The 27,936-nt window shown below is 43.1% G+C and overlaps 1 protein-coding gene across 7 annotated transcripts in view; it reads right to left on the reverse strand.

Moving 5' to 3' along the window:
* Positions 1–19,111, reverse strand: part of TMEM198 (transmembrane protein 198) — an 80,665-nt gene extending 61,554 nt beyond the window's left edge. For 4 of the 7 annotated variants that reach the window (XM_058167459.1, XM_058167462.1, XM_058167458.1 and 1 more), the window contains exons 1-5: positions 18,957–19,111; positions 14,088–14,331; positions 10,888–11,463; positions 9,064–9,212; positions 5,702–5,859 (exon numbers count right to left, since the gene is read on the reverse strand). In XM_058167459.1, the coding sequence (XP_058023442.1) occupies positions 5,713–5,859; positions 9,064–9,212; positions 10,888–11,463; positions 14,088–14,274 (1,059 nt within the window). In that variant the 5' untranslated portion in view covers positions 14,275–14,331; positions 18,957–19,111 and the 3' untranslated portion in view covers positions 5,702–5,712. Of the gene's footprint in view, positions 1–3,970; positions 5,860–9,063; positions 9,213–10,887; positions 11,464–14,087; positions 14,332–17,808; positions 18,238–18,456; positions 18,573–18,956 lie in introns of those variants that run through there. The other 3 variants (XM_058167455.1, XM_058167456.1, XM_058167457.1) reach the window with 3 other exon arrangements.
* Between the last annotated feature and the right edge of the window lie 8,825 nt (positions 19,112–27,936).

Genomic DNA, 27,936 nt, shown 5'->3' on the forward strand with positions numbered 1-27,936 from the left:
GTGTAGCTGCCGGGCCAGCATTCCACTTGGAGGACCCACTACACCAGCTAAAACACAGGGATTAGAAGGAATGCTGAGGCAAGACAACCCGGTAGATCAATTATTCTTTCATAACCCATCCCTAAGCTCCACATTTTCAAGTGAAAAGCAGTTTCAGAGTAGTTATGCTTGCATTATAGCAAGAAATAATTTAGCCCAGCTCCTGAAGAACAATGAGCAGGCAATCACAAGCTTCAGAGGAAGGGTACAAACACTGCATGGAAGGGCCCTAGTCCAGAAGTGTCTGTCTCATTTACCGCTTCCTTTTTCCTGCCATCTCAGCCAGCTGGCTGGACTTGAAAGAAATCTGATAGGCACTCCAGTCAAGGAGCTGTGCTGAATGAATGCATCAGTTCTATTCCTACTTTCTAGGAATTTGAGAAGGCACCATATTGGGAGAGGAAGATACTAGCACATGCGATAGCTCATCTCCAATCTGGTCTTTTCCCCAAGGGCTGACAAGGCCTTGCTCATTGGAAAGGCACGTTGTTCCCACCATTCCAAAGTAACTTGAGTCTGTCATGAATTAAAGCAGTTGGAAGGAAAATGTCCCATTTGGTTCTCCCAATGTGGCTGAAAGCCATAATGACTGATTTTTTGAGAGAAGCCCATGTGCTCCTGCTTGTTTGAATCTTCACTTTTCATATTATTCCAAAATTGAAATGAGAATGTTGGTATGGCAGGCAAAATAGATCTAACTCAAGACTCCTAATCTGCATTTCCACAAAGGAAGCAGCCTACTAATTCAATAATCCACTGCCCTGGTAGTAAACTAACTTCTCCTGGTAAACAAGTGACAGGTAGACAGTTGCTTGGGATGATGGTGGCAAATCTTCTTATCTGGCCTTTATTATGTTCTCTCAAGGTGGAGAATATCGCTAATATCCCTTCCTCCTCCTATTCTCTCCACAACCACCACCTTGAGAGAAGTGTTGGGTGTCAATCCTAAAGTTGGCCGAACTGTGAGAAAGAGTAACTGGGCTAAAATCACCCACTCGGCTTTGATACCTAAGGTGGGACTACAACTCAGAGTCTCCTGGTTTCTAAGCCAGCACCTTAACCACTGTACCAAACTGGGTTATGTGATCCTTGTGATTCCTTCCAACTCCATAATTTAATAATTTTCATTAACTACAATTGGCTCAATCACACCTCCATTACATAGACCAGGGGTGTCAAACTCAATTTCACTGAGGGCCACATCAGGGTTGTGTTTGACCTCAAGGGGCTGGGTCAGCGTGGACAGGTGGGAGTGGACACCTTGACATCATTTGTGCCGGGGGCACCTGTGGTGGCCCAGGCGGGGCTGGGAGGATCCATTGACCCCTTCTCATTATAATCATCTTCCTTCCTTCCTTCCTTCCTTCCCTCCCTGCCTCCCTCCTTTCCCTTTTCTTCTTTTTCTTTCCCTCTTCATTCTACTTTCTTCTTCCTTGTCCTCTTTCCTTCTTTTGTTTCCTTGCTCTTTTCCCATCTTTTTCTTTTATCTTTCCCTTTCTCCTTTCCTGTTCCTTCTTGGATGCTCAAATACAAAAGGGGAAACATTTCTCGATGCCTCCTTGCCTTATGATTGAATGCCACTTTTTCTAGTAATTTGTTTTGCTAGCACTCTGCCAGCGAAAATGGAGCTTGGGAGGGCCTCACGCAGCCCTCCCAAGCTCCATTTTCGCTGACAGAGGCACCGCGGGCTGGTCCTTTGCTGTTTCCAGGGTGGCCCCACAGGCCAGATCTAAGCATACAGCTGACCAAATCCAGCCCACAGGCCTTGAATTTGACACCCCTGACATAGACATTGAAATTACTGGTTGCCCTAGTCTGGAAGAAAGTCTAGTTTTATTAATAACAGTTTTATAAATTACGTATTTTATGTTAACAGTTTTATAAAAAAACATTAATAATGTTTCTTTTTTGCACGTACGTTGGTGCATTCCAAAAGTTTCTGAAACATCGAGCTTAGGGACATGCATGTAAAAACGTTACAGATGTGTATCTGCTCCACATTGCAAACAGACATGAGGACTATAGCAAGGAATCCTGAAGCCTGCTTCAAATTGAATACACGATGAGACAAACACTTTTGCAAGGGTAAAGAGCTGGCTGTTGACCAGATCCTGCAGCATTGTAAGCAGAACATTTGGCAAGTGGGACAGGATATCTAACCACCTTAAGTTTTGGGCTGGTAAGTACTACTTTGTGCTTAGTTTTTGTAATCTAGTTTTATAATTAAGAGGCGAATAGAATCTATTTCATTGCAGTTTCATAATGGGCATTCTTGGCTCCTGCCCACATTCTAGATTTTCTGCAAACAAATGTACAGGTAGTCCTCAACTTAGACCACAACTGAACCCAACATTTCTGTTTTGTCCCACTTTAGGACTTTTCTTGCCATAGTTGTTAAGTGAATCACTGCAATTGATAAGTTAGTAACACGGCTGTTAAGTGAATCTGTCTTCCCCATTGACCTTGCTTGTCAGAAGGCCACAAAAAGTGTTCACATGACTTTGGGACACAGCAATGGTCATAAGAATAATCCAGTTGCCAAGCATCTGAATTTTGATTACTGCAAAGGTCGTAACTGTGGAAAACAGTCATAAGTCACATTTTTCAGAGCTATTCTAACTTTGAACAGTCACTAAATGAACTGTTGTAAGTCGAGGACAACCTATATACAAGCACACATACACTTGTTCTCTAAGCAGTAATTTCCCAAACAAGGAGGAGGGAAAGCTCAGTACGACTGGGGAAGTTAGAACCAGCAATGTAAAATTGTGCATGGTTCCATATCACAATTCAGATTGGAGACAAGACTAGAGTAGTTTCAGAGTAATTAAATCAACATTTAATTACCGTAATAGCTCAGGCTGTTAAGAGCCTGTTATTAGAACACAGTAGCCTGCAATTACTGCAGGTTCAAGCCCGGCCCAAGGTTGACTCAGCCTTCCATCCTTTATAAGGTAGGTGAAATGAGGACCCAGATTGTTGGGGGGGCAATAAGTTGACTTTGTAAAAATATACAAATAGAATGAGACTATTACCTTATACACTGTAAGCCGCCCTGAGTCTTCGGAGAAGGGCGGAATATAAATGTAAACCAAAAAAAAAAAAACATATGAAGAAATCTTGTTTATCCCGAGGGCCTCTTATGAAAACCATTTAAATATCCCACAATGCTTCAATTTAACCGGCTCCTCTGTCTTATCAGGGGAATCCAAGGCCCGAGAGTCTTGTGGGTCCAGATGGCATTTCATTCAGAACCCCTCCATATGATGACAACTTTCAAGTTCCCTTGGTTTCCTATTCTGCTTTTGCCCTGACAATTGGTTTAAGACACTCCAATTATTTACCTTCCTATGGAACAGCCTCTGTGCATGACATTAATAAAGCTGAGTGGCACTGTGGAAATGGGGAATTATCAGGGGGAAAAAAGTTAATGTTTTTTTAATATAACACTGCCAGTAGGAGCTGAATGAGGGATCAAAGAAAACGCCATATGGAGGATTTGAGATTCAATGTGGACCAAAGCCAGATGCTGCTTTAACTGGGATGCAGAACATAAGGCAGGTGTTATGAGCTGCAGAACAAACACTTCCTTTCATCCATTCACTTGAATATTAGTGGAGAAAGGCAGATGAAGCACAGAAGTTTAGCTACAGATGCCTATTTAACTCTGCAGAAGTAGCCTCTTTGTCCTGCCCTTCTTATACTGTATTTTTTAAAAATAAGACATTTGCTGCAGTTGTCCAAGGGGACACCAGGATGATCAAAGCCTTAGCAGATTTTACCAGCACATTTCTCCCTTTGGAAAACCAGAGGTGGGTAAAAACAGTGAGAACTTTTTGTCTGTGTAGGGACCCCCAAAACACGAGCTTAATTCACTCCCACACACCCAAAGAATTGATGTGAAGGAGACAAACTACGTAACACAAGCGTATTTGTGTTAAGTTTTATAAACAGGAACAGTTATAAAACAGTAACAAACATTTCATAGGAAACAATCACAATAACAAAAAGGTTTCTTGAACGGGATTTGAACCTATGCATACAGAGTGAATTTGGATTACAAAAAAAATATCAGGATTTGAAAATCAGGTGAGTTAGCTTACCCAGTTAAGAGTTCAAGGGTTAGGACTCTTTATTTTTTTATTTTTAATCCTTATGTACATGTTCATAAAAGCACCATTGTCAAGTTAAATTCGGAATCAGTCCGAAGCGTGTATGGCTCTATACATGCTAGAAAAGGCACTCCAAATAATAACAACAGTTTTATTTGGCATTCATTGCTTTGTGGGCTACAAGGGTGGAGGAAGTGCAATCACTTTCTTGCTACATCCCAGCTGATTTCTGGTCATCATCACCAACTTAGTAAAGGTGAACCTCTCATCAAGGTGGCCTGTTATGCAAATATAAGCTCCGCCCATAAATTTTATAACCCTGCTGGTCAGACTTTTCCACAACAGAGATTAAGAAACCTGCGGCTCTCCAGATGACGGACCACAACAACCATAAAGGTTTTCGATGGTGATTTAGATCAAAACCCAGTATCTGAAGGCCACAGAATACCGTTCTTTCCACAGACACGATCGTGCCATTCCCCTTCCATTCAGTAAGGTAGATATTATGGCAAATTCATGTCTCTGGAGGGAATATGGAATGACTGGGCTAGTAAGAATGTTGCTACCCTTCCTGTTGGCTAGAGTTAACTATCTTCAAGAGGTGATTTCTGGCATGCGATCTTGTGCAATGAGAGTGTCCCAAATAGTTTCAGTCATAACCTTAAGGTCAAATAAATTTCAATGAGAAAGCTGACATCTTGTGAATACTTATTTTTTTTTAAATGTTGAAATTGCTGGGGACCTTTATAGACTGTTCCGGGCACCACAGGTGACCATAATTATGGCAAGGGTGAATGTCCGACTATGGCTTTGAAGGGTCCAGCTTGGATCCTAGATTAAGGAGAAGATAGAAGAGCAGCTTTCCCCTCTTGAGACAAGCAACCTTAATTGCCCTTAGAAAAAGGATAAACTAAATATAATAAATCTCTCGTACAGCACACATACCAAAAAATGGCAACAACTTGGAAGGAGAAGCACCACAAATCGGAACATGTATGCCATGCATTTCTATTGCAACAAACCATCGTAAGCTACCATGTGGTTGTATTTTACCCCTGAGTTAAGTTTCTACAAAGGGCAATTTCTCCAGGCCAAAAGACATGCTGCAAAGTAGAGCAAATTGCCTTCTCAATCCAGAGAAGGATCCAGCTATGGCTTAGCATTGAGACAGAGACAAAATCAGCTTCAGAAGTAGTGACAAGACATTAATCCATTTATTCTGGCAAAATTTGGAGGTAGCTGTCAAGATCTTCTAAAGAAAACTGCCTTCACTGATAAAACGGAAATACATTAATGTGTGTTCCTTAAATCTTTTCTCGCCTCCTCCTTTAAGTCACCCGTGGCCCTTCCCAAAGAGAGGAAAGGAGACAGACCCATCTGGTTTGAACACTTGAAAAGCAATCTTTTTTAAAAAAATATAGCGGGCTACTCAAAAGATGTTTGCAGACAGGAGAGAACGTATTCAGAACCCTGGGCTGGCTTGTGCTCTGGCTCTGCTAAAAGCAGAAGGGGAGGAAGACAACGCAGCAACATCACAAACACACACATACCCAAACATCCTTCAGAGGCAACCTTGTGGCGTGGTGAGGGGGACAGTAGATCCCGAGTCATAATCCAGATCCACCGTGGTATGAGCGCTTGTGCTGAGATTGCTCAGGGAGGTGCCAGTTCCCAAGTGCTGACGGTCCCGCAGGCTCTGGATGTAACTCTTTGGGGAGCAAGTGAGAAACGAGAGATTATGAAATTACCTCAGGGGAAAGGGAAATCATGCATTCTCTCCAATAAGTGGGTACCAGCACGGGTGAGGGAGGGTGTCGCATTAAGAACTCGTTCACTTTTTTAAAGCAGCTCACTCTAGCCACTTTTGATGTGACGAAGGACCTCCGAAGGCAAAACAAGAGGATGGACAACACAATTACAGGTAGTCCTCGACTTACGACCACAATCAAACCCAAAATTTCTGCTGCTAAGCGACTTTTGCCCCATTTTACGACCTTTCTTGCCACAGTTGTTGCGCGAATCACTGCAGTTGTTAATAACACGATTGTTATGTGAATTTGGCTTCCCCTTTGACTTTCCTTGTCAGATGGTCGCAAAAGGGATCATATGACTCAGATATTGCATTTTATAGGGCGTGTCAAATTTTCAAACTTTCGATTTCCAAATTGAATTAGGGGTGCTCAAATGTTGTGACATGCCTTAGGGATTGTAATGATATTTTGGTTACTTTAATGTAATTTAGATGTGCTTGGTAAGCAAGTACATAAATATTATAACTGTGGTAGCTGGGCAGGTCCGAATAAGTAACAAATGAAAGTTAATGACTAATGTTGAATAAGAGACTGTATATTGAATAGGTTGTTGGGAAATGGAAATAAAACTTTTTTACTAAAAAAATTTTTTATAACTTGTTAACATTTTGCTTGTTTCATTATTGCAACTGTCATAAATATGTCATAAATATGAACCAGTTGCCAAGCCTGCTGGTCATGTGATCATGGGGCTGCTGCAATGGTTGTGACTTTTTTCAGTACTGCTGTAACTTCACTCAATAAACAAATGATTGTAAGTCAAGGACTTATCTTTACTTTACTTATTATTAGATTTTTATCCTGCCGTTGTTGATTTATAAGTATTCAAGGTGGCAAACATATTATATGTAATACTCCTTCCTCCTCCTATTTTTCCCCACAACAATTCTCAGAGATAGAGAATTGGGCTGAGAGAGATGGACTGGCCCAAAATCACCCAAATGATTTTTCATGCAGGACTAGAACTCAGAGTCTCCTGGAATGCCAGCATCTTAGACTACAGCAAACTTGCTCTTGTTGCAACGATATAAATTTACAAAACAGACAAACAAATAATGAACAACATTATAAGAATGAAAAGCCTCTGAATGACCTTGGGCCCCTCCCTCTTTCTCAGCCCAGGAGGAGGAAGGAAAATTGTATGAGTGTTAGCCACCTTGAGTTACTTATAAAGTAATAAAGGTGAGTTAAATATCTAAAAAATAAAATAAATAGTACTATATATGTTCCTGCATTTTCAGCTAGTGCACCTCTTTCCTACAAACTTTACATATAAAACACAGCTACCAAAACATCTGTACCACAGATCAAATCTTTAGAAAAGAACCATACAGAAGTGTGAAGAGAACTTCCCTCACTTCCAACTATCAAGGATCCTGACTTCCCTCTTCCATGAAGATGGCTTCCCATCCTGGTACTTCCACAGTTGTACAGGTAATCCTCAACTTACCACCACAATTGAGCCCAGTTTTATGTTGCTAAGAGAGAAATTTGTGAAGTGAATTTTACCCCATTTTACGACTTTTCTTGCCACGTTTGTTAAGTGAATCACTGCAGTTGTTAAATTAGTAACATGGTTGTTAAGTGAATCTGGCTTCCCCATTGGCTTTGCTTGTCAGAAAGTCAGAAAAATGTGATCACATGACCCCAGGACACTGCGACTGTCATAAGTATAAACCAATTGTCAAGCATCTGAACGTAAATCACATGACCCTGGGGAATGCTGCAATGGTCATACGTGTGAAAAATGGTCATAAATTGCTTTTTTCAGGGCCATTGTAACTCTGAATGGTCACTAAGCAAACTGCTATAAGTCAAGGACTATCTGTATTGGACTTCCATTACTGTCCTCCCCAAACCACAATTCATATGGAGAAAGCCAGGTTGTGGAACATTACCCTAAGGTTTTAAAATTGGTTTCTCTGTATCAGATTCTGGGATCTGTCCCAACATTCAGTATTCAATAAACACCCAAATGCTAAATAAAACAGAGAAGTCCAGTATCTCCTGAGTACAAAATACAAAAGTCAGATTTTTTTTTCTTGCAACTAAGTGGCCATCACCATCCATCTCAGACAGATCTAAACTGAGATTAGACACCGAGTGGCAGAATATGCTTCTAATATGACTATATTATAACCAATTGCCTGTTTATTTATTTCAAAATTTGGTAGTCTGGTTCCTCATTAGTCTGGGTGGCTCACATTGCCCAAAACATATGAATGAGAGACAAAGGTTTTACAATTTTAAGCAAATGGAGCCTTTTTTGGCTTTTCTAACTCTTAAGGTTCCATTATGAATCCAAATATTACTATATTGTACTGGTGATATATTTCCAATCTGGCAAGGAGAGAATTTAATCAATCTATTCAGAAGATCCTCTGGGCATAACCAGGAACCGTTTGGTGTTCTCGGATGGCAATTTTCCCAGAACGAAGAGAACAGAGGCCCTCCCATTCATAGGCCCTTGGGTGAAAGAAGGATAGAAACGTTTTCTCCCTACGAAACACTTGATGGTAAAATAGCTATCTTGCACATTAACTCTCTTGATTGACAAATTATTTAAGAGCTGATTTGATGCTCTTCAAAGCAGGGATATTTTCCAAGGGCTTTAAGTCATACTTGAAAGCCAGCCCCCATGTCTTATTATATCAGCATAAAATGAATGAAAATATGGAATGCTTTTGATACATTTTATGCTGCTATAATAAAACATGGGTTAAGATAGTTATCAATTGAATTAGTTTCTGCATAAAGCTAAGACGTGTGTGTATATGCATGCATGCAAGCCTATATGTATATGATCTGTATACTGTATATGGAGGGTACATTGAAGCACAAATAGAAAAAATGAAATAAAAATCTGGGCGAGAAAGCAGATCTTCAGGGGCTGCAAAGGCAATGAACAAGGAGCCAAGCAACTCTTCATAGGAAAGGGAGTCTCAAACAGGCACAAAAGTTGTTCACCGTTATCATTTTTGGCACCCCCAAAGCCATTCTGGAGAAAGCTTGGGAGGATCCATTGGCTGAGATGGTGGGGATTGGCTTCCTAGAAGCTCAGGGATGAAGGGACAAAGCAGCCACTGGTCGCAGCTACTCACTGGTGCGAGGACGTCTCCGGCACAGCGTTTGATGGCACTGGCCTTGTGCCGATAGGAGCCTTCCTGTGGACCTTGGCACTGCCTCTTTTTGGCTTCCCGCTGTCGAATGCGTAAGAGTTGCAATTGTTTCTGGCGTCGATTCAGAACCACTGGGCCACAGAAAAGAGACATGAGACCAGATGATGGAGACTTTGCTTAAAATCCCACATGGAACCAGCCTAGCCCAGCCCCATTCTGGGAGAAAAGATAGCTTGAAAGAGAAGCTTTGATTCAGATGATGGCCTCTGACTTATAGGTTCTGGAGTTTGTCTTGTCTCCTACTCCTTCCCTCCTCCATCTCCTTCAAGAGCAGAAAGGCTAAAAAAATCTGTTCTCTTGTTATTATGCTACATAAAATTCCTAAAAATCTCAGCTTCCTTATACATCAGGAGAAAAGGCAGAAGCAATTTCTTCCCACCCTCCTCCAATTAGCTACATGTTAATTTCACTTTTCTCTCCCCACAATACCGCAATGTTAACCTCAAAAGCTTTACAGAATCTCCCTCTATGCGTGCACTTACAGGCAGTCTTCGACTTACGACCACAATTGAGCTCAAAGTTTCTATTGCTAAACAAGAGAGTTCTTAAGTGAGTTTTGTCCCATTTTAACAACCTTTCTTGCCACAGTTAAGTGAATCGTTGCAGTTAAGTGAATAATGCTGTCATTAAGTGAATCTCCCATTGACTTTGCTTGTCAGAAGCCGGCTGGGAAGGTTAGGAATGATGATCACATGACCCTGGGACACTGCAACCATCATAAATACATGCCAGTTGCCAAGCGTCTCAATTTTGATCACATGTCCATGGGGATGCTGCAACAGTTGTAAGTGTGAAAAATGGTCATAAGTCTTTTTTTACAGTCTTTGTAACTTTGAATGGTCACTAAATGAATGGTTGTAATTCGAGGCCTATCTGTACTAATTTCACTTTTGTTATATAATGGGCAAGGGCCAGATAACAAACTATGAGTGCATTATAGCAGGGGTCTCCAACCTTGGCAACTTTAAGCCTGGCGGACTTCAACTCAGCTTTGCTGGCTGTGGAATTCTGGGAGTTGAAGTCCGCCAGGCTTAAAGTTGCCAAGGTGGAGATCCCTGCATTATAGCATATCATGTTTGCATAGTGTGACCAAAGAGCTGCATGTACTGTAGGTATGTATGACAAGCCATAAATATGCATACTGTATGTATACATAAAATATAAAAATATATACATACAAATATAAAGGTAGTTGACTAACAACAATTCATTTAGTGACCATTCAAAGTTACAACATTAGGTTAAAAAGTGACTTATGACCATTGCAGCATTCCCACGGCCATATGACCAAAATTCAGATGCTTGGCAACTGACTCATATTTATGACGACTGCAGTTCTCCTGGGATCATGTGATCCCCTTTTGAGACCTCCTGACAAGCAAAGTCAATGGGGAAGCCCGATTCACTTAACAACCGTGTTACTAATTTAACAACTCCAGTGATTCGCTTAACAACTGCAGCAAGGGAGCTCGTAAAATGGGGCAAAGCTCAATTAACAAATGTTTCACATAGCAATCAAAATTTGGGGTTCAACTGTGGTTGTAAGTCAAGGACAACATGTATAGGAGGAAGGGTATATTCAGGGAAAGGAGAGCAAGAAAAAAATGAGACACTCTTTGCTGACTGAGGAACTCTGGGAGTTGAAGTCCACAAGTCTTAAAAGAGCCAAGTTTGCAGACCCCTGCCCTAGGAGGTCCCTATTCAGCTAGGCCTACTCCTTCAGTCAGATCCAAGATTTCCACTCACCGTCTGTGTGGGAGAAGCCTTCAGCAGTCACTTTCCACTGCAGCAGGATGCCCATCAAGGCAAGGGCAGGCCACGTAGCCAGCACTGCCCAGCCGCACCAGCAGAGCAGGGAGGAAGGGCCCAGACGCAGGCGGTCATAGACATGGTGACCCAAAGCCAGGTTCTCCACCGCGTAGTCCAAGCAGAGAGTCAGAACAGCAGCCCCAAACACGGCTGTGGAGATTACCGTGAGGACCTTCTGCCAGCGCAGTGCCAAGACAGCACCTAAGAGGGACAAACCCAGCAGGGCCCCGGCAGGGACCCACCCGCTGGGCAGTTTGCAGAAAGGCTCGGTGGCTACTAGCCCAGCAGTGGCCACCAGCAAGCCAAGCAGAAGCCCTGTCAGAAACAACCCCACGGAATGCACCAGCATAGTAACCAAGCCGCACAAGACTCCGATGCCCAGGGCAATGCCAGCGCTGACCTCCAAGCTGAGCTGGGTGTCCAAGATACGCTCCTTATAGCAAAGCAGAAAGATCACCGCGGAGCCAAAGAGGAGACCGGAGAGAAACATGATGGCCTTGAAACACCGATAGCCTATTGACAGGAAAGAAGGAAATAAGACTACCGAGGCAAGTGAATACACATTTTATGAACAGGAGGGCAGGTTAAGAGGGCAACTGAAGAAACATTATGTCCAAATACTCACGATGCTTCAGTTAATTCTCAATAGTAAGAAAACGGGCCAGAGAAATCAGCTGGTTTTTTTAAAATGGCCTTTTTGTCATAATTATTTAGAACAGGGGTAGTCAACCTTTTTATACCTACCGCCCACTTTTGTATCTCTGTTAGTAATAAAATTTTCTAACCACCCACCAGTTCCACAGTAATGTGCTGTGTATTGTCGTCTGCGCATGCCTCTCGCGCATGGGTTGGGGGGGGCGCCGGCTACCAGCTCTGCTTGTCTGTTACAGCTGGGTGGTGGTGGGGAAGATGCGCGAGCTAAGCGCGAGCTATTCTGGAACGAGGCTCTTTTGTTTGCGGTCGCACTCTAGTGCCATTTAGTTTCACTTAGGTAACGTGAACTAAACTTATGCACAGGCGATGCAAACAGTATATTTTCAGAAATTTAAATTGTCAAAAAAAAAGGAAAGTGCTTCAGTATCGGACAAAACCCCTACCGCCCACCATGAAAGCTGGAACGCCCACTAGTGGGCGGTAGGGACCAGGTTGACTACCACTGATTTAGAACAAAGGCTTCATGCAATTTGCAATGTGGACTTGCCGCTATCATTATTACTACAAAACGATTTTTGGAACTTGATGTTATTTGAAAGATACGAAGGACACTGTGCTCACTGGAGCTTGGTTATTTAGCTCAATGGAAGCATGGGTTGAAAAGGGGAAAATGTAATGGATGACTTTAAAACAACAGCCTTTTTTTAGTGATTCTTTCCTGGGTTATAGGTCAAGAGAGTAAGAATAAAAGACCATCTTTTGCTCTCACTATGCACTCCAAATGAACTACTAGCACCCAGAATGGATAATTTAAAAAAAGAGAGAGAGATGGTTTTGTTTTCCTTCAAGATGATAATTACCTCCAATCCTCACAGTGGAAGAAAGGATGGAAAAACGGATGGAGCTTGCAGAGGTGGTCAAATCTACGGCTTTAATCAAAGAAAACATCTAGTTTTGTTTCTACTGTGCTTGGAAACTCCTTCACAACTTGGGGCTTGGAACAGAAAAAAAATAAATGAGTTGCTGATTATGTAAATCTGTTGTTATAGGAATGACTAGTAAACAAAAGTATGTAAAAATAAAAAGTTGAAGCTGAACCCTATTATTTTTATTCTGTTGCACTAAAAAAAGTTGGATGTGAACACTTTGTTCTTCTTTTTCCCGTACCCCACGCTTCTCTTTTTCCCCTTTTCCCTTCGCCATTTCCATAGGATCTTTATTTTCATTTCTTTTATTATAAAATTTAATAAAAACTGATGAAAAAACAAAAACAAATAAAATACTACCTCTTCTACCCCAGTCCATTCTGTCTTTCTTGTTTCACTTCAGTTTGCTATACTAACTAATCTGCGCCCATTCCCATGTCCTTGTATCTCGTTGCAACTTCTCGTGACCGTTTTCTGAGAGGTAAAGAATTAGTTGTCCCCCCTATTCTTCTGGTTTCTTGGTGAGACAATGTACCCCTCCTTTCAAGGTGGATATGGGGCACACTTGAAAGCAACATAGCAGGTCTTCCACTCCGACAAAAGAGAATATTTGTAGCTCAGGGTTGAACTGGGGGCCCTTGGTGCTCTCAGAGATTGATTTTTTTTCCTTGCAAATGTTTCACGACCAAACTAGGTAACATCATCAGTGCTAGAAGGAAGTGGGGTTTGTTCTAGCACTGATGATGTTACTTAGCTGGGCTATAAAGCAACTGCAAGAAAACAACCAAGCTCAGAGAGCACCAACAACCCCACAAAATTCAACAAAAACTTTTCAGAAACTTCAAGATAGTCTCCATTTCACTAGATTTTGGCATACAGCCTAAAGACATAGCCTAAAGCTTCCCTTTCCTTATGAGAGCAAGGCATGAAACCATGGAGAAAGCACAGCCTTAGACTCCTTCCCCAGCTGTTAGTGATGCTTGAAGGGAATTCTGGGAGTTGTCCTAACAGGTATGGAAATCAGGCAGCAACTCTGCTAGCATAGATTCACGGGTTCACTGGCAGGGCAGGTAAGGATAATTTCAGTGATTGGAAATGATAATACGTCAATACTGGAAACAGTATTTTTGCTTTGTCATCTTCCAGGCTGTGGTTAAATATCTGATGCCCAACCCAGGGAGATCTATCTGATAAGCTGGTTAAAATATTTTGCCAATTGCTTGTAATAATGTGTGCATCTCAAGAATATGGAAATAATGCTCCAAAAATTGTAATTCTGAAACTTCTTTTGGACCTGGAGCTGCACGACACAGCCAAGTATTACACATCCAGCTGGAGTTTCTATGTATAAAAGGAAAGGAAAGGAAAAAGTACATCTTGCCTTTCGGTAGCACCACGCAAACCTTCTGCCTTCCTGCTCTACAAAGAGGTATTTGTTTGAACCATGCAATCCTTATCACCCAAGGGGGAGCTGCTAAGAAAGAGGAGCTGGGGATCATTTAAGAAGCAGGTGGCAAAGGAGCTTGCAACAAAAATGCCCCCTTCCCCTCTACTCACCAAAACAGCAGTAAGCCACTCCAAAAATGCAGCAGAGAGCACAAACCACGCAGGGTACCACTTCATAGTGCCTTTCCGAAAGGAGACTGCAAGGGTCCAAGACGGGCTCAGTGGGCTCTGCTGCCCCTTGATTAAAACCCCGGGGATCAAGAGTAACAGCAACCGGTAGCAGCAAGGTCGGATCCATGCTCAGGAGCCAGGAAACAGCTCAGCTTGCCAGAGCCATCCAAATGGAAAAAGCAGCCTAGAGAGAGAATTTTGTTAGGGCGGGAAGAAAATCCTAGAGGGCTCAAATCCACCAAACTCCTCTTCCCAAAGTTGCACAATTAGGACCAAGACCTGGCTGACCTATTACGTTACACCATTGTAAATTTCATTTGTACATGTAGTGCTCGACTTACAACCATTTATTAAGAGGCTGTTCAAAGTTACAACCGCAGTGAAAAAAACTAATTTATGATCATTTTTCACATGACCATTGCAGCATCCTTGTGGTCACATGATTAAAATTTGGGCACTTGGCAACTGGCTCCTATTTATGATGGTTGCAGTATCCCAGGGTTGTGGGATCACCTTTTGCGATCTATAAGCAATGTCAGTGTGGAAGCCAGATTTGCTTAACAACTGTGTTACTAACTTAACAACTGCAGTGATTTGCTTAACTGTGGCAAGAGAGGTTGTAAAATGGAGCAAAACTCACTTATCAACTCTCTTGCTTAGCAACATAAACTTGGGGCTTAATTGCAGTCATAAGTCAAGGACTACCTGTATTAACTTGGCTTGGTGTAAACCCAGCCCCAAACTTTCTTAAGTTTGTTCAGGTCGAGCTTTCAAGGAAACCTGAATGCGAGGCTGAGGCTTATCTTTAAAGATGCCCCTAAGCCCTGTTTTGTCCTGCCTGCCCCATCACTGTCTCCCTTTCTCCTTTGGTGTCCTGCAACCTGCTGAGCCTAAAGATTGGTGGGTTTTTCACCCCACCCATCATTTGACAGATATCACAGGAAGTGGACCCTCTGCATTTTGGTGAGGTCCTTGCTCTAGGAGGTGTTTGCTGCTTTGTCCATCATGCTTTCTGCCCAGTGCCTCCGATAGTCCTAGAAGTACTCAGGGGAAGCAAAGATGCTGGTTGCATCTGGAATTTCCACTGTAGGGGTTTTGCTATGAACTGCATTTATCTGACAACATGTCAAAAGGGTAAAATGGATATGATGAAGCCACAAGCAATTGCCTTGGCATGAGGCACTTGATCTTATTCTTAATGCTGGTTCTTCCCATCCATCCCTCACATTACGCCCAAGGCAGCTGCATGTTGTGTTTCTTTGTCACTTTCCTCTCCCTATCCCCAGTCAGGGTATTGGACAACAGCCCTACAAAGGAGGGATATCTGGGGTGGAGGGAGATAAGAGTATGGCTTCTTTATATCCCTAATACAGCTCCGCTTGGGATTGGTAGCTGGTTTTTAAAAAAAGGAGAGGGTAACACTGAAACATAACAAAGGAAACACAGAAATGTCAACATGTCCAGAACTGGAAGCTGCCTAGAGTTGGTTGGAAGACATTTATAAAAATATTTTAAACAAACAAATAAAATGACACCAAAAGTTTTATGATGACATTTAGCTAAAATGTCAATTCTCCAGCAAACATTGATGACAAATTATCTAACTTTCTTTCTTCAGAGTGTTGCCCAAATGCAGCAGCCCTTCATGCTTGTGTTTCTGGAATTCCCAAGCACTGCAGCTCATAGTTAGTCCTCGATTTACAACAGTTAGTTTAGGGATCGTTTGAAGTTAAAACCGTAATAAAAAAAGTGACTTCTGACTGTTTTTCGTTTATGACGATTACAGTATCTCTATGGTCACACGATCAAAATCCAGATGCTTGGCGTATGAATATAACGTATGAATATAAATATGACTGACTCATATTTATGATGGATGCAGTTTCCTGAGGCCTTTTGATCACTTTTTGTGACCTTCTGACAAACAAAGTCAATGGGGAAGCCAGATTCACTTAACAACCATGTTACTAACTTTACAACTGCAATGATTCACTTAATAACTATGGCAAGAAGTAGGTTGTAAAGTAGGGGGCAAAACTCTCTTTAACAACTGTCTGGCTTAGCAATGGAAATTTTGGACTTGGTTGTGATCTTAAGTTGAGGACTACCTGCAGCAAAAGTGGCTGGGAATCCAGGATCCTATGTCCTAAGGCAGGGGTGTCAAACTCAAGTCCCGCAGGCCAGATCCAGCCCGTGGGGTGCTTAAAACTGACCCACAGGGCTAGCCTGGAAATAGCAAAGGACCGGCAGGCAAGTCCATAAGTCTTAAAGGGACCAAGGTTGGAGACCTCTGGTCTAGTCCAGTGTGGCTCCTCCTAGCACCTAGGTTCACATGGGCCCAACCACCTTATTTCTTCACACACACACACACACACCCAATTCCCAAATCCTTCCCTTCTCACTCTCATTGCCCAAGAGTTAAATGGTCCTCATGATGCAAGCGTGAATAATCTCCCCACCCCAGCTAGTTATTGACAAAACGCCTCACTCTGCAGCCCTCTAACCAAATCTGGCAACAATCGCAGAGCAAATCCGAGCCAATGTTTATGCATTCAAACTGGAATCTCTCCTCTCATCCCCGTGGAAGTTTATAAGGACATTTAAATTCAACGGCTATTGAAATCTGGTCATCAGCCAGAAGTTCGGAGTCCTATTCCCAGTTCTGTGAGGAAAAGGAGAAGCTTTGTTAATTGGAGCAGAAGGTAAAAGTGGGAGCCAGAACTTCTGGGCTCTCTTCCCAGCTTCAGAGGGTGGGGGGGTGGGAGGACGGTATCCACCATTGTTCAGATGGGTCTTATTTAGAGAGAGGAGCAAGGCAAAGAAATGTAGGCAATTTAAGACGCCCTGTAATTAAGATGTCCATAAGCCAGCATACTACAGCGCCACAGGACCCTAATACATTCCCTTATTTCCCTGCAGGATCATCTTTACTTCTACTCAGCTTTTTCAGCTGACAACTTCACTTTTACTTAACTATTTATTTCCCATTTTTAGCATTTTGACACTGCTCGAACAATCCGTTCAGACAAACATTGATCTTCAGCACGGGAGTTCAGGGAACTTTTGAGAGGGCTATATAAAAGATACCCTAATCCTACTTCAGCTGCACTTTTGTAAATAAAAATACTCTGTAAAATTTGGCATTAGACTTTTTTGGGGGGGTAGGGAGGGCAATCAGGGCAAAAAAGCAAAAAAAAAAAAAAAGATTTATTTTTCAATTTTTAAAACAACCCTCTCCCTCAGAAATGCATTTATGAGGAGGCTCTTAGACTTAGAATAACTAAGATAATCAAATAACTAAGATAATAAACATAATCAAATAACTAAGCCTAGTTCTGAAGTTTTAGGGCTCATATATTTCATATAAAACCATAGCAGATTATTCCTGTCTTAAAATTACTTTTTCTCCACAAATATCTATCCATAATCATGCAAGGAAAAGATTTCTAAAGTTTTTAAGATTGACCCAAGCCTGACAGAGAATGGCACAAAATAAGTTTTAAGCGACTGGCCCCCCACAAATCAGACATTTTTCCTTCCAGGGAAGCAAGCACCTCAGAATCCATGTGTAGATAAAGATAAAAGTTTTATTGAATGAGGAAGAAGACAGTATGAAAGCATAGGAAGCATGAGATTATTTGAATTAAGCTGTGATTCTTACCTCAGTTAATTAAGTCAGTGCTTAAAACTTCTAAGAGAGACCTTTGAGCTGGAAGGCACTATCTCCACACACACCCCATACATCCTCCTTTTGGGGGGGGGACTTTCAAGGAGGCGGCCTGGGGAAACCCACATGTGCCACGTTTCGACCTGCAGCTAAACCAAATGGGTCGTCCTATTTTGGCTGCGGGTTTCGTGTGCTTGTAAACAAAAACCATCTGCAGACTCCAGAGGTCTCCTTTTCTCCACCCGCGGCTCCTACCCCAGATAGGAATAGTGGGGGCGCTGAGTTTTAACGACATCTCTCCCTTCTGGAATCAAGAGTCCAGCATCCCTTGAAAAAAATGCCACTCAGCTCCCTTAACGCGCAACCGGGGAGGCAAAGAAACAGCTGGGGAGGCTGGGAAAGGATGGATTAGTAAGCAATTCTCAACTGTTTAGGGCAGGGGTCTCCAACCTTGGCAACTTTAAGCCTGGTGGACTTCAACTCCCAGAATCCCCCAGCCAGCCAAGCTGGCTGGGGGATTCTGGGAGTTGAAGTCCACCAGGCTTAAAGTTGCCAAGGTTGGAGACCCCTGGTTTAGGGTGTGCAGCAAAGTTATATATATTAAAAAAAAGACGCGGAGGCTTTTTGCAAAGCAACCCTTACCGTTAGCCACGTTACAAACGGGATTATTGATCATGAAGAGAACGTTTCTTACTGTTCCGTTTGTTAAAAAAAACACGCCTTTGGTTCCTTTCAAAGTTTACGTCGAAGAAGGCTTCCCCCCCCCCCCCGCGGAGTCCAGGAGAAGCTCCTTCCACCACTGTGGCAGGCTCAAATCCGAGCCCCCTCCACCGCTTGGAAAGACCCCCCCTCTTCGTCCTTTTTCCTCCAGTCACGTGTCCAAGTCCAACTTGGCAAAAGAGCCCCCCCCCCCTTCTCCACAACCTCCGGAGGATGATGCAAAAACTCCTTCTCTCCTCCAAACCAACCCACCAACCCACCCACCCGATCCCTGGCAGGACAGCGAAGAGGGAAAGGGATCGCCGATCGGGTTGCTCCACGGCCATTCAGAACTCGCCTCCACATCGACGGAAAGCCAAAAGTTGGGGATGGGGATGAAAGAGGGGGGGGGGTGTAAGGGAAACCTCCATGCTACAACTTACCAGTCTGGGGAAAGGTTCCCACCACCGCGCACAGCCACGATCGCTCCGCAAAAGCAACATGCCCCCCCCCCCCGCCAAAGACTCCACCCGTGCCGGAGACTCCCGAGATCGGCCGAAAAAAAGAAAAGAAAACCAGCCCTTCCCCGGAGGGTCGAAAATGTCCCCCCCCTCCCCTCTACCCCTCCCGTGGCAAACTCGGCGAAAGAAGCCTTGTTGGCCGCGACAGCTGGAAAGTGACCTCACGAGGCGGGAAGGAGGGGCCAGCGGAAAAGTTGGCCGCGGGGGGGGGGTTTGGGAAAGCGAGGGGTTCGGCGCCTCCTCCTGATTCCTGGGGAGGAAAGGAGCCGGAGCCAGCCTTTCTCTGCTCTTGCCGGGGGAGCCGCTTCTTTGGGAGCGATCCGGGGAAGCATCGGTTGGGGGGAAAAGGGGCGTCCCGAAGACAGCCGGGCGCCCCCCCCCTCGGCGACCGAGGTGGTTCCTTCCAGCCGGAGAGAATCGCTCGATTGTTTTGCAAAAAGAAAGGCGCGATTTAAAGCCGGCCGTGATTTGCGTGCGAGGAGGGGAGCTTTCTGCAGCTGAGGCGGCCGAGCCGTTGCAAAGCGGTGGGAAAGCGGGGCTTGCTAACTTTCCCCCCCGCGGCGCTCGGCGTCGTCGATTCTTGCTTTCCTGGAGTTGGGAGCAAAGGGATGCCTGGCCGGCCACCGCAGCTGCGGGCTTCCCTCGGCATTCCAGCCAGAGTCTTGATGGAAGAATCTGGCCCTCGAACGGGAAAGAGAGAACTCAGCTCTCGACGGCTCTGCATCCGGCCTCGGCTTCAGGAATGTGGCCGGGCTCGGCCTTCGGAGCTGGCCAGCTGTCGGAGCAGGTGCCTGAAGCCAAGCCAGCCTCCGACGCAGGACAAGTGGTGGCTAGCTAGGACGGGAGAGGCCGGTGATGGAGGATGCGGGGATTCTATCACTGGCAGGGTGAACCCCAATAATGCCCCTTGCCTGCTGCTTAAAGGAGATGTTGGCCCCATTTAGATGGACAGGCTTCATCAGCCTGCAATCTTCTTTTTCAGAGGTGGTACCCAAAGGACTGTTTAAGTCTCCTGGGTCTGTTCATCAAATGCAAAGGTGGCCACAGTGACTACAGGGGGTCCTCGACTTACAATCATTCGTTTAATGACCGTTCAAAGTTACAGTGGCACTTTAAAAAAGTGACTTACGTGACCGTTTTCACATTTACGACCATCGCAGCATCCTCAGGGTCATGTGATCAAAATTGAAACGTTGGCAACTGGCATGTTTTTATGACGGTTGCATCGTCCCAGGATCATGTGATCAACATTTGTAACCTTCCCAGCTGGCTTCTGACAAGCACAGTCAATGTGGGGGGGGGGAGCTTGATTGGCTTAATGATTCACTTTAACAACTGCAGTGATTCACTTAACACCTGTGGCAAGGAAGATTATAAAATGGGGCAAAACTAACTTCACAACTGTCATGCTTAGCAATGGAAATTTTGGAGTCGGTTGTGGTCGTAAGTCAAGGACTACATGTATGTGATTCAAAAAGAGCTCCTCCTTTTCCAATTCCATCCTAAGCTTTTCACAAGGACATACAAACAATACAAAGAAGGATCAGTGGCTGCTGGACCAGTGTAAGAAAATATTCAAGGTCCTTTCTAGTAAATACACTGTATTTACTAGTAAATACACTGTAAGCCGCCCTGAGTCTTCGGAGAAGGGCGGGGTATAAATGTAAAAAAAAAAAAAAAATCTATTCTACTGAGTTCCATAGTAACTCAAGAGACAAGGTGTAAGGAAAGCTGCTACCTAGCTCCTGGGCATCCTTGCTGGGCTATTCTCTTGACCTTGGGATTGTGGGAAGCCCATGCTCGCTCCATGATCTAGGGCAGGAGTATCAAACTGGTAGCCCCCAGGCCAGATATGCAGGCCACGCCCACCCCAGCTCTGCAAAAGGGGAAAACCAGGGGTGCTATTCAGCAGATTTTGACAGGTTCTGGAGAACTGGTAGCGGCAATTTTGAGTAGTTCAGAGAACCGGCAAATACCACCTCTGGCTGGCCCTAGAGTGATGTGGGAATGGAGATTTTGCAACATCCTTCCCCCCTGGATCAGGGTGGGAATGGAGATATTGCAGTATCCTTCCCCTGCCACACCCACCAAGCCACACCACGCTCACCAAGCCACGCCCACAGAACTAGTAGTAAAAAAAAAATTGAATTCCACCACTGGGGAAAATGTCACAAAACATCAAGTGACGGCAAGCGACACGGCGAGTTTGACACCCGTGTCCTAGGGCCTTTAATAGAATAAAGAGCCATTCCATTAACAGTAAAGAGAGTAGACAGGTGGTCCCAGCCATCCCTGAAACCAAGCAAACTTAGCTTCTAAGCCCCTGTCACTTCAGGAGAGCCTAAACAAATCATTCTGGCTTGTCTGCTCACAGCTTAGAAGCCCATCCTGCTGGGAGTTACCACTCCACTTTTGTCTCCACATTTCACTTTGGTACAGTTGATTCCCTGCTCTGATTTTCACCTTCCATGCCTAATGCAGGAACAGGTTGATGATAATGTTGCTGCAACTTCTGAGATTGGCCAGGCTGTCCTGCCAGCGAGATTTTCTCCCCCTTTTCTGAGTTACTTCTATGGCCACGTTTCACCGCTTGATTCTTGCCAACAAAAAATACTTTATCTATGTGCTGATTGCCAAAGTTTGGAAAATTTTGATTCCTGTTTCTGGACAAGCAATGCATAGTTAAATGATTTTAGGAAAAGAACAATAAACCGACATGGAGGAGGAGTAAAAGTTTCTCTGCAGTCTTTGGAATTCTGTGAAAACCAAATGTGTGCTGAAAGGAAATATGGTCTGCTAATTGAAGGAAAGGGGAACAATGGCTTAACTATTATTTATGTAGGAGATGATCAGGCTGAGCCAGAGGGTGGGGTCAAATGCGTCATCAGTCTGGAATCTCTCCGCTCCCTCAAGAGACCTAAATCCAGTCTCCCTTGCAGTGCATTGACTCTTATCTAGCAGCAATTTGCCTCCAACATTAGTAGATTAGGTTCTTGTGTATAGGTAGCATGGAATAAACTTGAAGAATTTTGAACTGAACTCCTGTTCCTGGTTACTTGCGGCTGGACAATTGCTGAATAAGCCACAGTTGGCTGGGTCCATGTAACACCAAGGTTTACATGCTTCATTGGCAGAGATTTTGCGTCATGCAGAGCCACTAACAAGCACGGCACATTTTGACTTAGTCTGTTGTTAAAACTTAGCCAAAGCTTTGCTGCATGAAGTACAATGGTTGGGTTTATTTATTTATTAAATTTATATGCCGTCTACTCATCGAGTGCTTGAGTGAGGTGTTCATACAACATGCTAAGAGGCAAAACCAAACAAATTCAACTGGCTGAAACCACGTGATATGCTACCTTATAATTTAAGGGCTTTGTTCCTGCGTCTTGTAGTTTGCAAATACTTGTTTATAGCTTAGTTCTTATGCAAATCCACCAAATTGGATTAACATGAAATGTCAAGCAATGTCAAGCAAAATATGGCTTAGGATAATTTGTGAATACTACTGTGATGTCTTAGTGCAGCGTGCCAACCCAATAATGTTTACAGATTGATTCTGGAAATTCAGACAGAAGTGAAATGAAATTCAACTGGGATGAAGCCATGAGCAGCTATCCAGGGGCTTTCTGGGGGACTGATGCCAGATCACTATTTTTGCAGATCTCTCTGTCTGGATTGGTAGACTGCTCCATGAGAGGAGCAACCACAAATTGCTTTATTTCAAACTTTTTTAGAAGCCCTTTTATTGGTTTTACCTCTGGGCTTCTCATTACCGGCTCCACTACAGCCAAGGCAGGGCTTTTCATTTCCCACAGCCTCCTTTGTGAGCGGGTTAAAATGTCCAAACGCTAAAAGCTTCTGCAAGTTTCCTCTACCCTTGCCTTCCTCTGAAGCAAGTTGGATTCTTTCCAGCATGAGCTTTAGAAACAGAGAAGGCTTTGTGTTGGGAGCCCCTCTCACCCAAGGCTCACAGTTTTAACCCTGGCACATGATCCTTGGAGGAGAGTTTGTCCCACAGGAGCTGGATCATCCATGATCAGTGCTCTGCTGCTACTCTTATTTCCTTCTGGTGCAGCTGATCAAACTATTGGGGTTGGGGGTTCTGAATTCTCTCTACGACAAGGAGAACCATATGAGATTTGTGTTTCCATATAGAGTTCAGGTGGGCATCCTGCTTAAAGCATCACCTTGATTTTATCTGGCAGCTTCTTCAGCTTTGTTGTTGGGTATTGTCCCCAGTTGTTTGGGGACAATACCCAGCATCCTCACCCAGCATGGAGGAAGAGTCTTGTTGGCTAGGAATTTTGGAAGTTACAATTCTTATGTGTCTGATCAAAGTGAGCCATTCAACTACAGTATATTGGGACTGAGAATCTGGAATCACAGACTACAGTATTTGGTTCCAGAAGGGGAGGAGTGTCCAATGAAGCAAGTGTCACTATAGTATACAATTCCTTCCATCAGTTATCTGATCCCAGGGACTGGCAAGTCCTGAGTTCCAATTGGTTGGTCCATTGAACTAATGCAATTAATTATAGGATGGCCTCATTTTACACCTTTGATAGCAAAATCAAAAACCTTGCTGGGACCAGAATTGTGCCCAGGTATTGTAAGTTGAAAGGGACCTGGTGGCTTAGTGGGTAAGACGTTGAGCTTGTCAATCAAAAGGTCAGCAGTTCAGCGGTTTGAATCCCTATTGCCCCATAACGGGGTGAGCTCCCGTTACTTGTCTCAGCTTCTGCCAACCTAGCAGTTCGAAAGCACATAAAAAAATGCAAGTAGAAAAATAGGGACCACTTTTGGTGGGAAGGTAACAACGTTCCATGCGCCTTTGGCATTGAGTCATGCCGGCAACATGACCACAGAGACATCTTCGGACAGCGCTGGCTCTTCGGCTTTGAAACGGAGATGAGCACTGCCCCATAGAGTCGGGAACGACTAACACGTATGTGCGAGGGGAACCTTTATCTTTACCTTTATTGTAAGTTGTGTACTGCTTGAAGGATGCTTTCCTCTTTCTTGACCAAGAACCTTAGATCCCTGATGTTCTGCACTGTGATCCATGTATCCTTCCCTTGTTCAATGGGCATTAGATAAACAGGTCATCCAAACAGGTCTACACGTGTTCCCAGGGATGTGAGATGGGCTATGATGGTCGTAATCGCTTTTATGAATTCTCTGGGTGGTGATGAGAGACCATATGAAAGGGCCTTGCCCTGGTAGTGGGCACCATGGTGTTTGAATCATAAGAATTTCCTGTGTGTTATATCAAATAGGATGTGAAGATAGTTTTGTAAGTCCAACAAGATTAGAGTGTCCTCTTTCTGAATGCATTTTATGAAGGATCTCAGAGTTTCCACCTGAAACCTGTAATAATTGATGTGGCAATGCATTACCAGGATGGTGTCCCAGTCTGTGTGCTTCTTGAGAATAATGAAAAAGCATACAGTGTGAAAACTGTATCAGTCACGCAGATACTTAAGAGGTGATTTATAGCTTTCAGGACTATTAAGTATTTGACTAATCTGCATGGCTAGAGAGATGTGTGAAGACGGAAAAGGTGGTGGGGAAGAGTGTTGTTGGTCTACTCATGTAAGACAGACTTTGGCTTCCATTTGTCCGATATGGATCCATAAGTGGATAAATTTAATTACCTTCTTGCTCATTCAGAAACTTGGTCACTGTTGTTTGTGTCCTCTCCTTTTGTGAGTAGGGGTGAGCATTCCCTCAGACTAGGATTGAAATGGTATGGCAAGTTCAGAGATCTCTTCTCCATCCCCTCCCAGGTGTTCCATTGTCTTCTAAAAGATTTGTTTTGAGTGCTACAGGAACAAAAATAATAAGTGGCTTAGCCTGATGTCTTCTGTCCTCCCAATTTTAAATTCATTGATTAAATACAGGACTTTCTTCTGATATTTTGTCTCGTACTAGGAGATCCTCTAAAGTCTCTCTAAACAGCTTTTTCACCTTTGAATAGGTCAGATTTTGACTTCAAATAAACAATATAGAACCCTCCATTGGGTCACAGACCAGTCCCTAAAATTAAACTTGTGAATGTCATTATTTATCCACTTAATCTTATGTTGGAACCTTGGGTGTGTCTTCTTCGATGATCTTGTGACATTCAAAGTGCACAGTTTGTAGAAATTGCCAACATGCTGCTATAACACGTTGATGTTTTGGGCCTTTTTAAAGATTATCAACGTTCTCTATCAAATTTGTGGAGGCTGTACAGTAACAAAGCAAATGTTCTGAATATACAATACACTGAAACACATCTAATGTTCTACCAATAGGCAACAACAGTTCTAAGGAAATGTATTAAAAGTTGGGTTTTGTCTAGATTCTATTAAATTTGCTCCATGTCTTCATCCAGAATTGGCCACTATGCCTCTAGCTTAGAGGTGGACACTATCTAAGCTAGCCAAGAAGGTGGTAGCATTGATCAGTTTGTTTGCCTTATCTGAATGTATTATGATGATCTTTTAGCCACAGACTATGCGAACAAAGTGCAACCATAAGTGATATAAAAGTAACTAATCTGAGATGTTGTGGCAAACATTTTCTCTGCATATATTTTATTTCACAAAATAGAGACAGGGCAGCCTAAAGAGAATACTACATTAACAGAGGTCAAGAGCAGTCAGTTCAGTAGGAACCAATCTGAGACGATCACTGGAACCAGAGGTTTAGTCTTTCAAGCTTTCAGACTCATGCTGGAGCCCATCCTCAGGGAACTTCCCTCTCTCTCACCAGAATGACAGAGAAGTTTGAGTCTGAAAGCTTGGAAGACTAAACCTCTGATCCCAGAGAGCGACCCAGATTGGATCCTGTAACATTATCCTGGGACATGTATATTTGCCTTCATTTGTCAGTGCAGTAGAAATCTGAAAGGAAAAAAAGATGTTTTGTGTAATTTGTGTAATTTTTAATTTCTGGTTCAGTAAAGCATCCCCCTCCCCCCCCCCCGATGCCTTCAAACATGTTGAATTATAAATTCTCTCATTCCCATCCTGAACGATTATCCTGACTGAGAAGAGATAGAGATTATATTCTACAATCTGCAATGTCCCAAAGTGAGAAAATCTATCCTAAAATTGATGCTATCCATTTGCTAGGAAATCCTGGTTTTTCCAAGTTGTGGAAAATTTTAAAACGTCTTCAATATGCACATTATTTAGATGGCTAAAATCTCAGCTTTTTTGAAAGACAACACGCAGGAAAGATATTTAATTGAATGGAAAAAATGGATTGATTATTTACAAAACAGATATCAGATTAAGAAATATCAGATTGCCTTTGAATAATTAGGAAGTATTATTTTATGTAATGTGGGGGTTGGGAAATGAAAAGATTTGGATGAGGTTAATTGGATTAGAAGGGAAAATTTTACTCTATGTTTGGTTTATGTATAACAATACCTTGTGATTGACCCTGGAAGCCGGGGGTGAAGGGAGGGGAAGGGGTTTTGTGGGGGAGGGGGAAAAGGAAAAATGTTTTGCTTGTTAAAACTTTTTCAATAAAAAAAATATGCACATTGTTTTTATTTTTTTTTAAAAAAGTTTTTATTTTCCATAATAAATCCAACAATTTGACCAGTGTACAGTACAATCAATTATCCAACAATTAATCCTTCCCTTAAATTGTACTCAATTGGACCTGCCCAGCCGCCCCTCCCTTCCTTAATCCTTTCTACCGTTCTCTAGCTTCTTCTACTTTCCCCATCCTTCCTCCTCCTCGCCTTCCTCTTCCTCTCCTCCTTCCCACTTCTCACATCCACCCTTTCTTCCCTCACCCTTCTTTCCTACCCACCCACCTACCTACCTACTTTCTTCCTTCTCTCTACTCCTCTCTCCCTACCCTTTCCCTTCTGGAGTGATTGCTGAGCAGCCCCAACTTTACACCATTCCAACTTATTTAGTACTTCAATTATTCCTGTACAATGGCAATCAATCAGTTTGTAATCTTCCCCCTTCCCCCCCCTTTCCCGTCCCACCTCCCCCCCCAGACTTCCCAGAACAGAATACAGGGTATAATGTCTAACAAACATAATATAAAATAAAACATAAAACATAATCCTCAATCATTTCACACCTTCACACTATCAATTCCCCTCTTTCTTAAACATACTAATACAAAACAAATCCTAACTTCACTCAAAAACTAACTGGTATTTTTTAATCTGATACTTATTTTGAATATAATCAATCCACTTTCTCCATTTCAAAATATATTTTTCTTGTGTGTAGTCTTTCAAGTACACAGAAATTTTTGCTATTTCTGCTAGATTTGATACTTTACTTGTCCATTCTCCAATTGTAGGTAAATCTTCTTTCTTCCAATATTGTGCAATCAATAGTCTCGCAGCAGTTATTAAGTTCAAAATCAATATGCACATTATTTAAAGGGTAAGCACTGAATTGTATATTCACTGCTTACCCTTTGAATAATGTGCATAATGTGCATATTGAAGAGTATTGTATATTCAGTGTAATGATTAATCCAGCTGTATCCATGATTCAGCTACATCCAAAATGAGGGATTGGAGGAAACCTGTCTGACAGAATTAAATGAAGTTTCCTCAGGAACTTCCAGGTAGAGTAGCCGGAGGCAAAATGTGTGTCCAAAATGTCACAAGCAGCGGTATTTCTCATTTGCTTTGGTAGCCTCCCAAATCTCTGACTATACATTCCCAGGGAGTTTACACTTCCTCAAATTACAGGACATACCACTGGCCCTGAAAAACAACTCGTTCTCCAGATGCCACCATACCAAGCCAGAACATGCCCACGCTAATTTCCTTTGCGATAATGCCCCTTGACCAACTGTTGTCTCTCTTGGGTATGAACTGAAGGGGAATTAAAAGGCATGAATTGTCCTCTGCTGGTGAAAACTGGAA

This window comes from Ahaetulla prasina, chromosome 2, assembly GCF_028640845.1.
Source record: "Ahaetulla prasina isolate Xishuangbanna chromosome 2, ASM2864084v1, whole genome shotgun sequence".
NCBI classification, from domain to species: domain Eukaryota; kingdom Metazoa; phylum Chordata; class Lepidosauria; order Squamata; family Colubridae; genus Ahaetulla; species Ahaetulla prasina.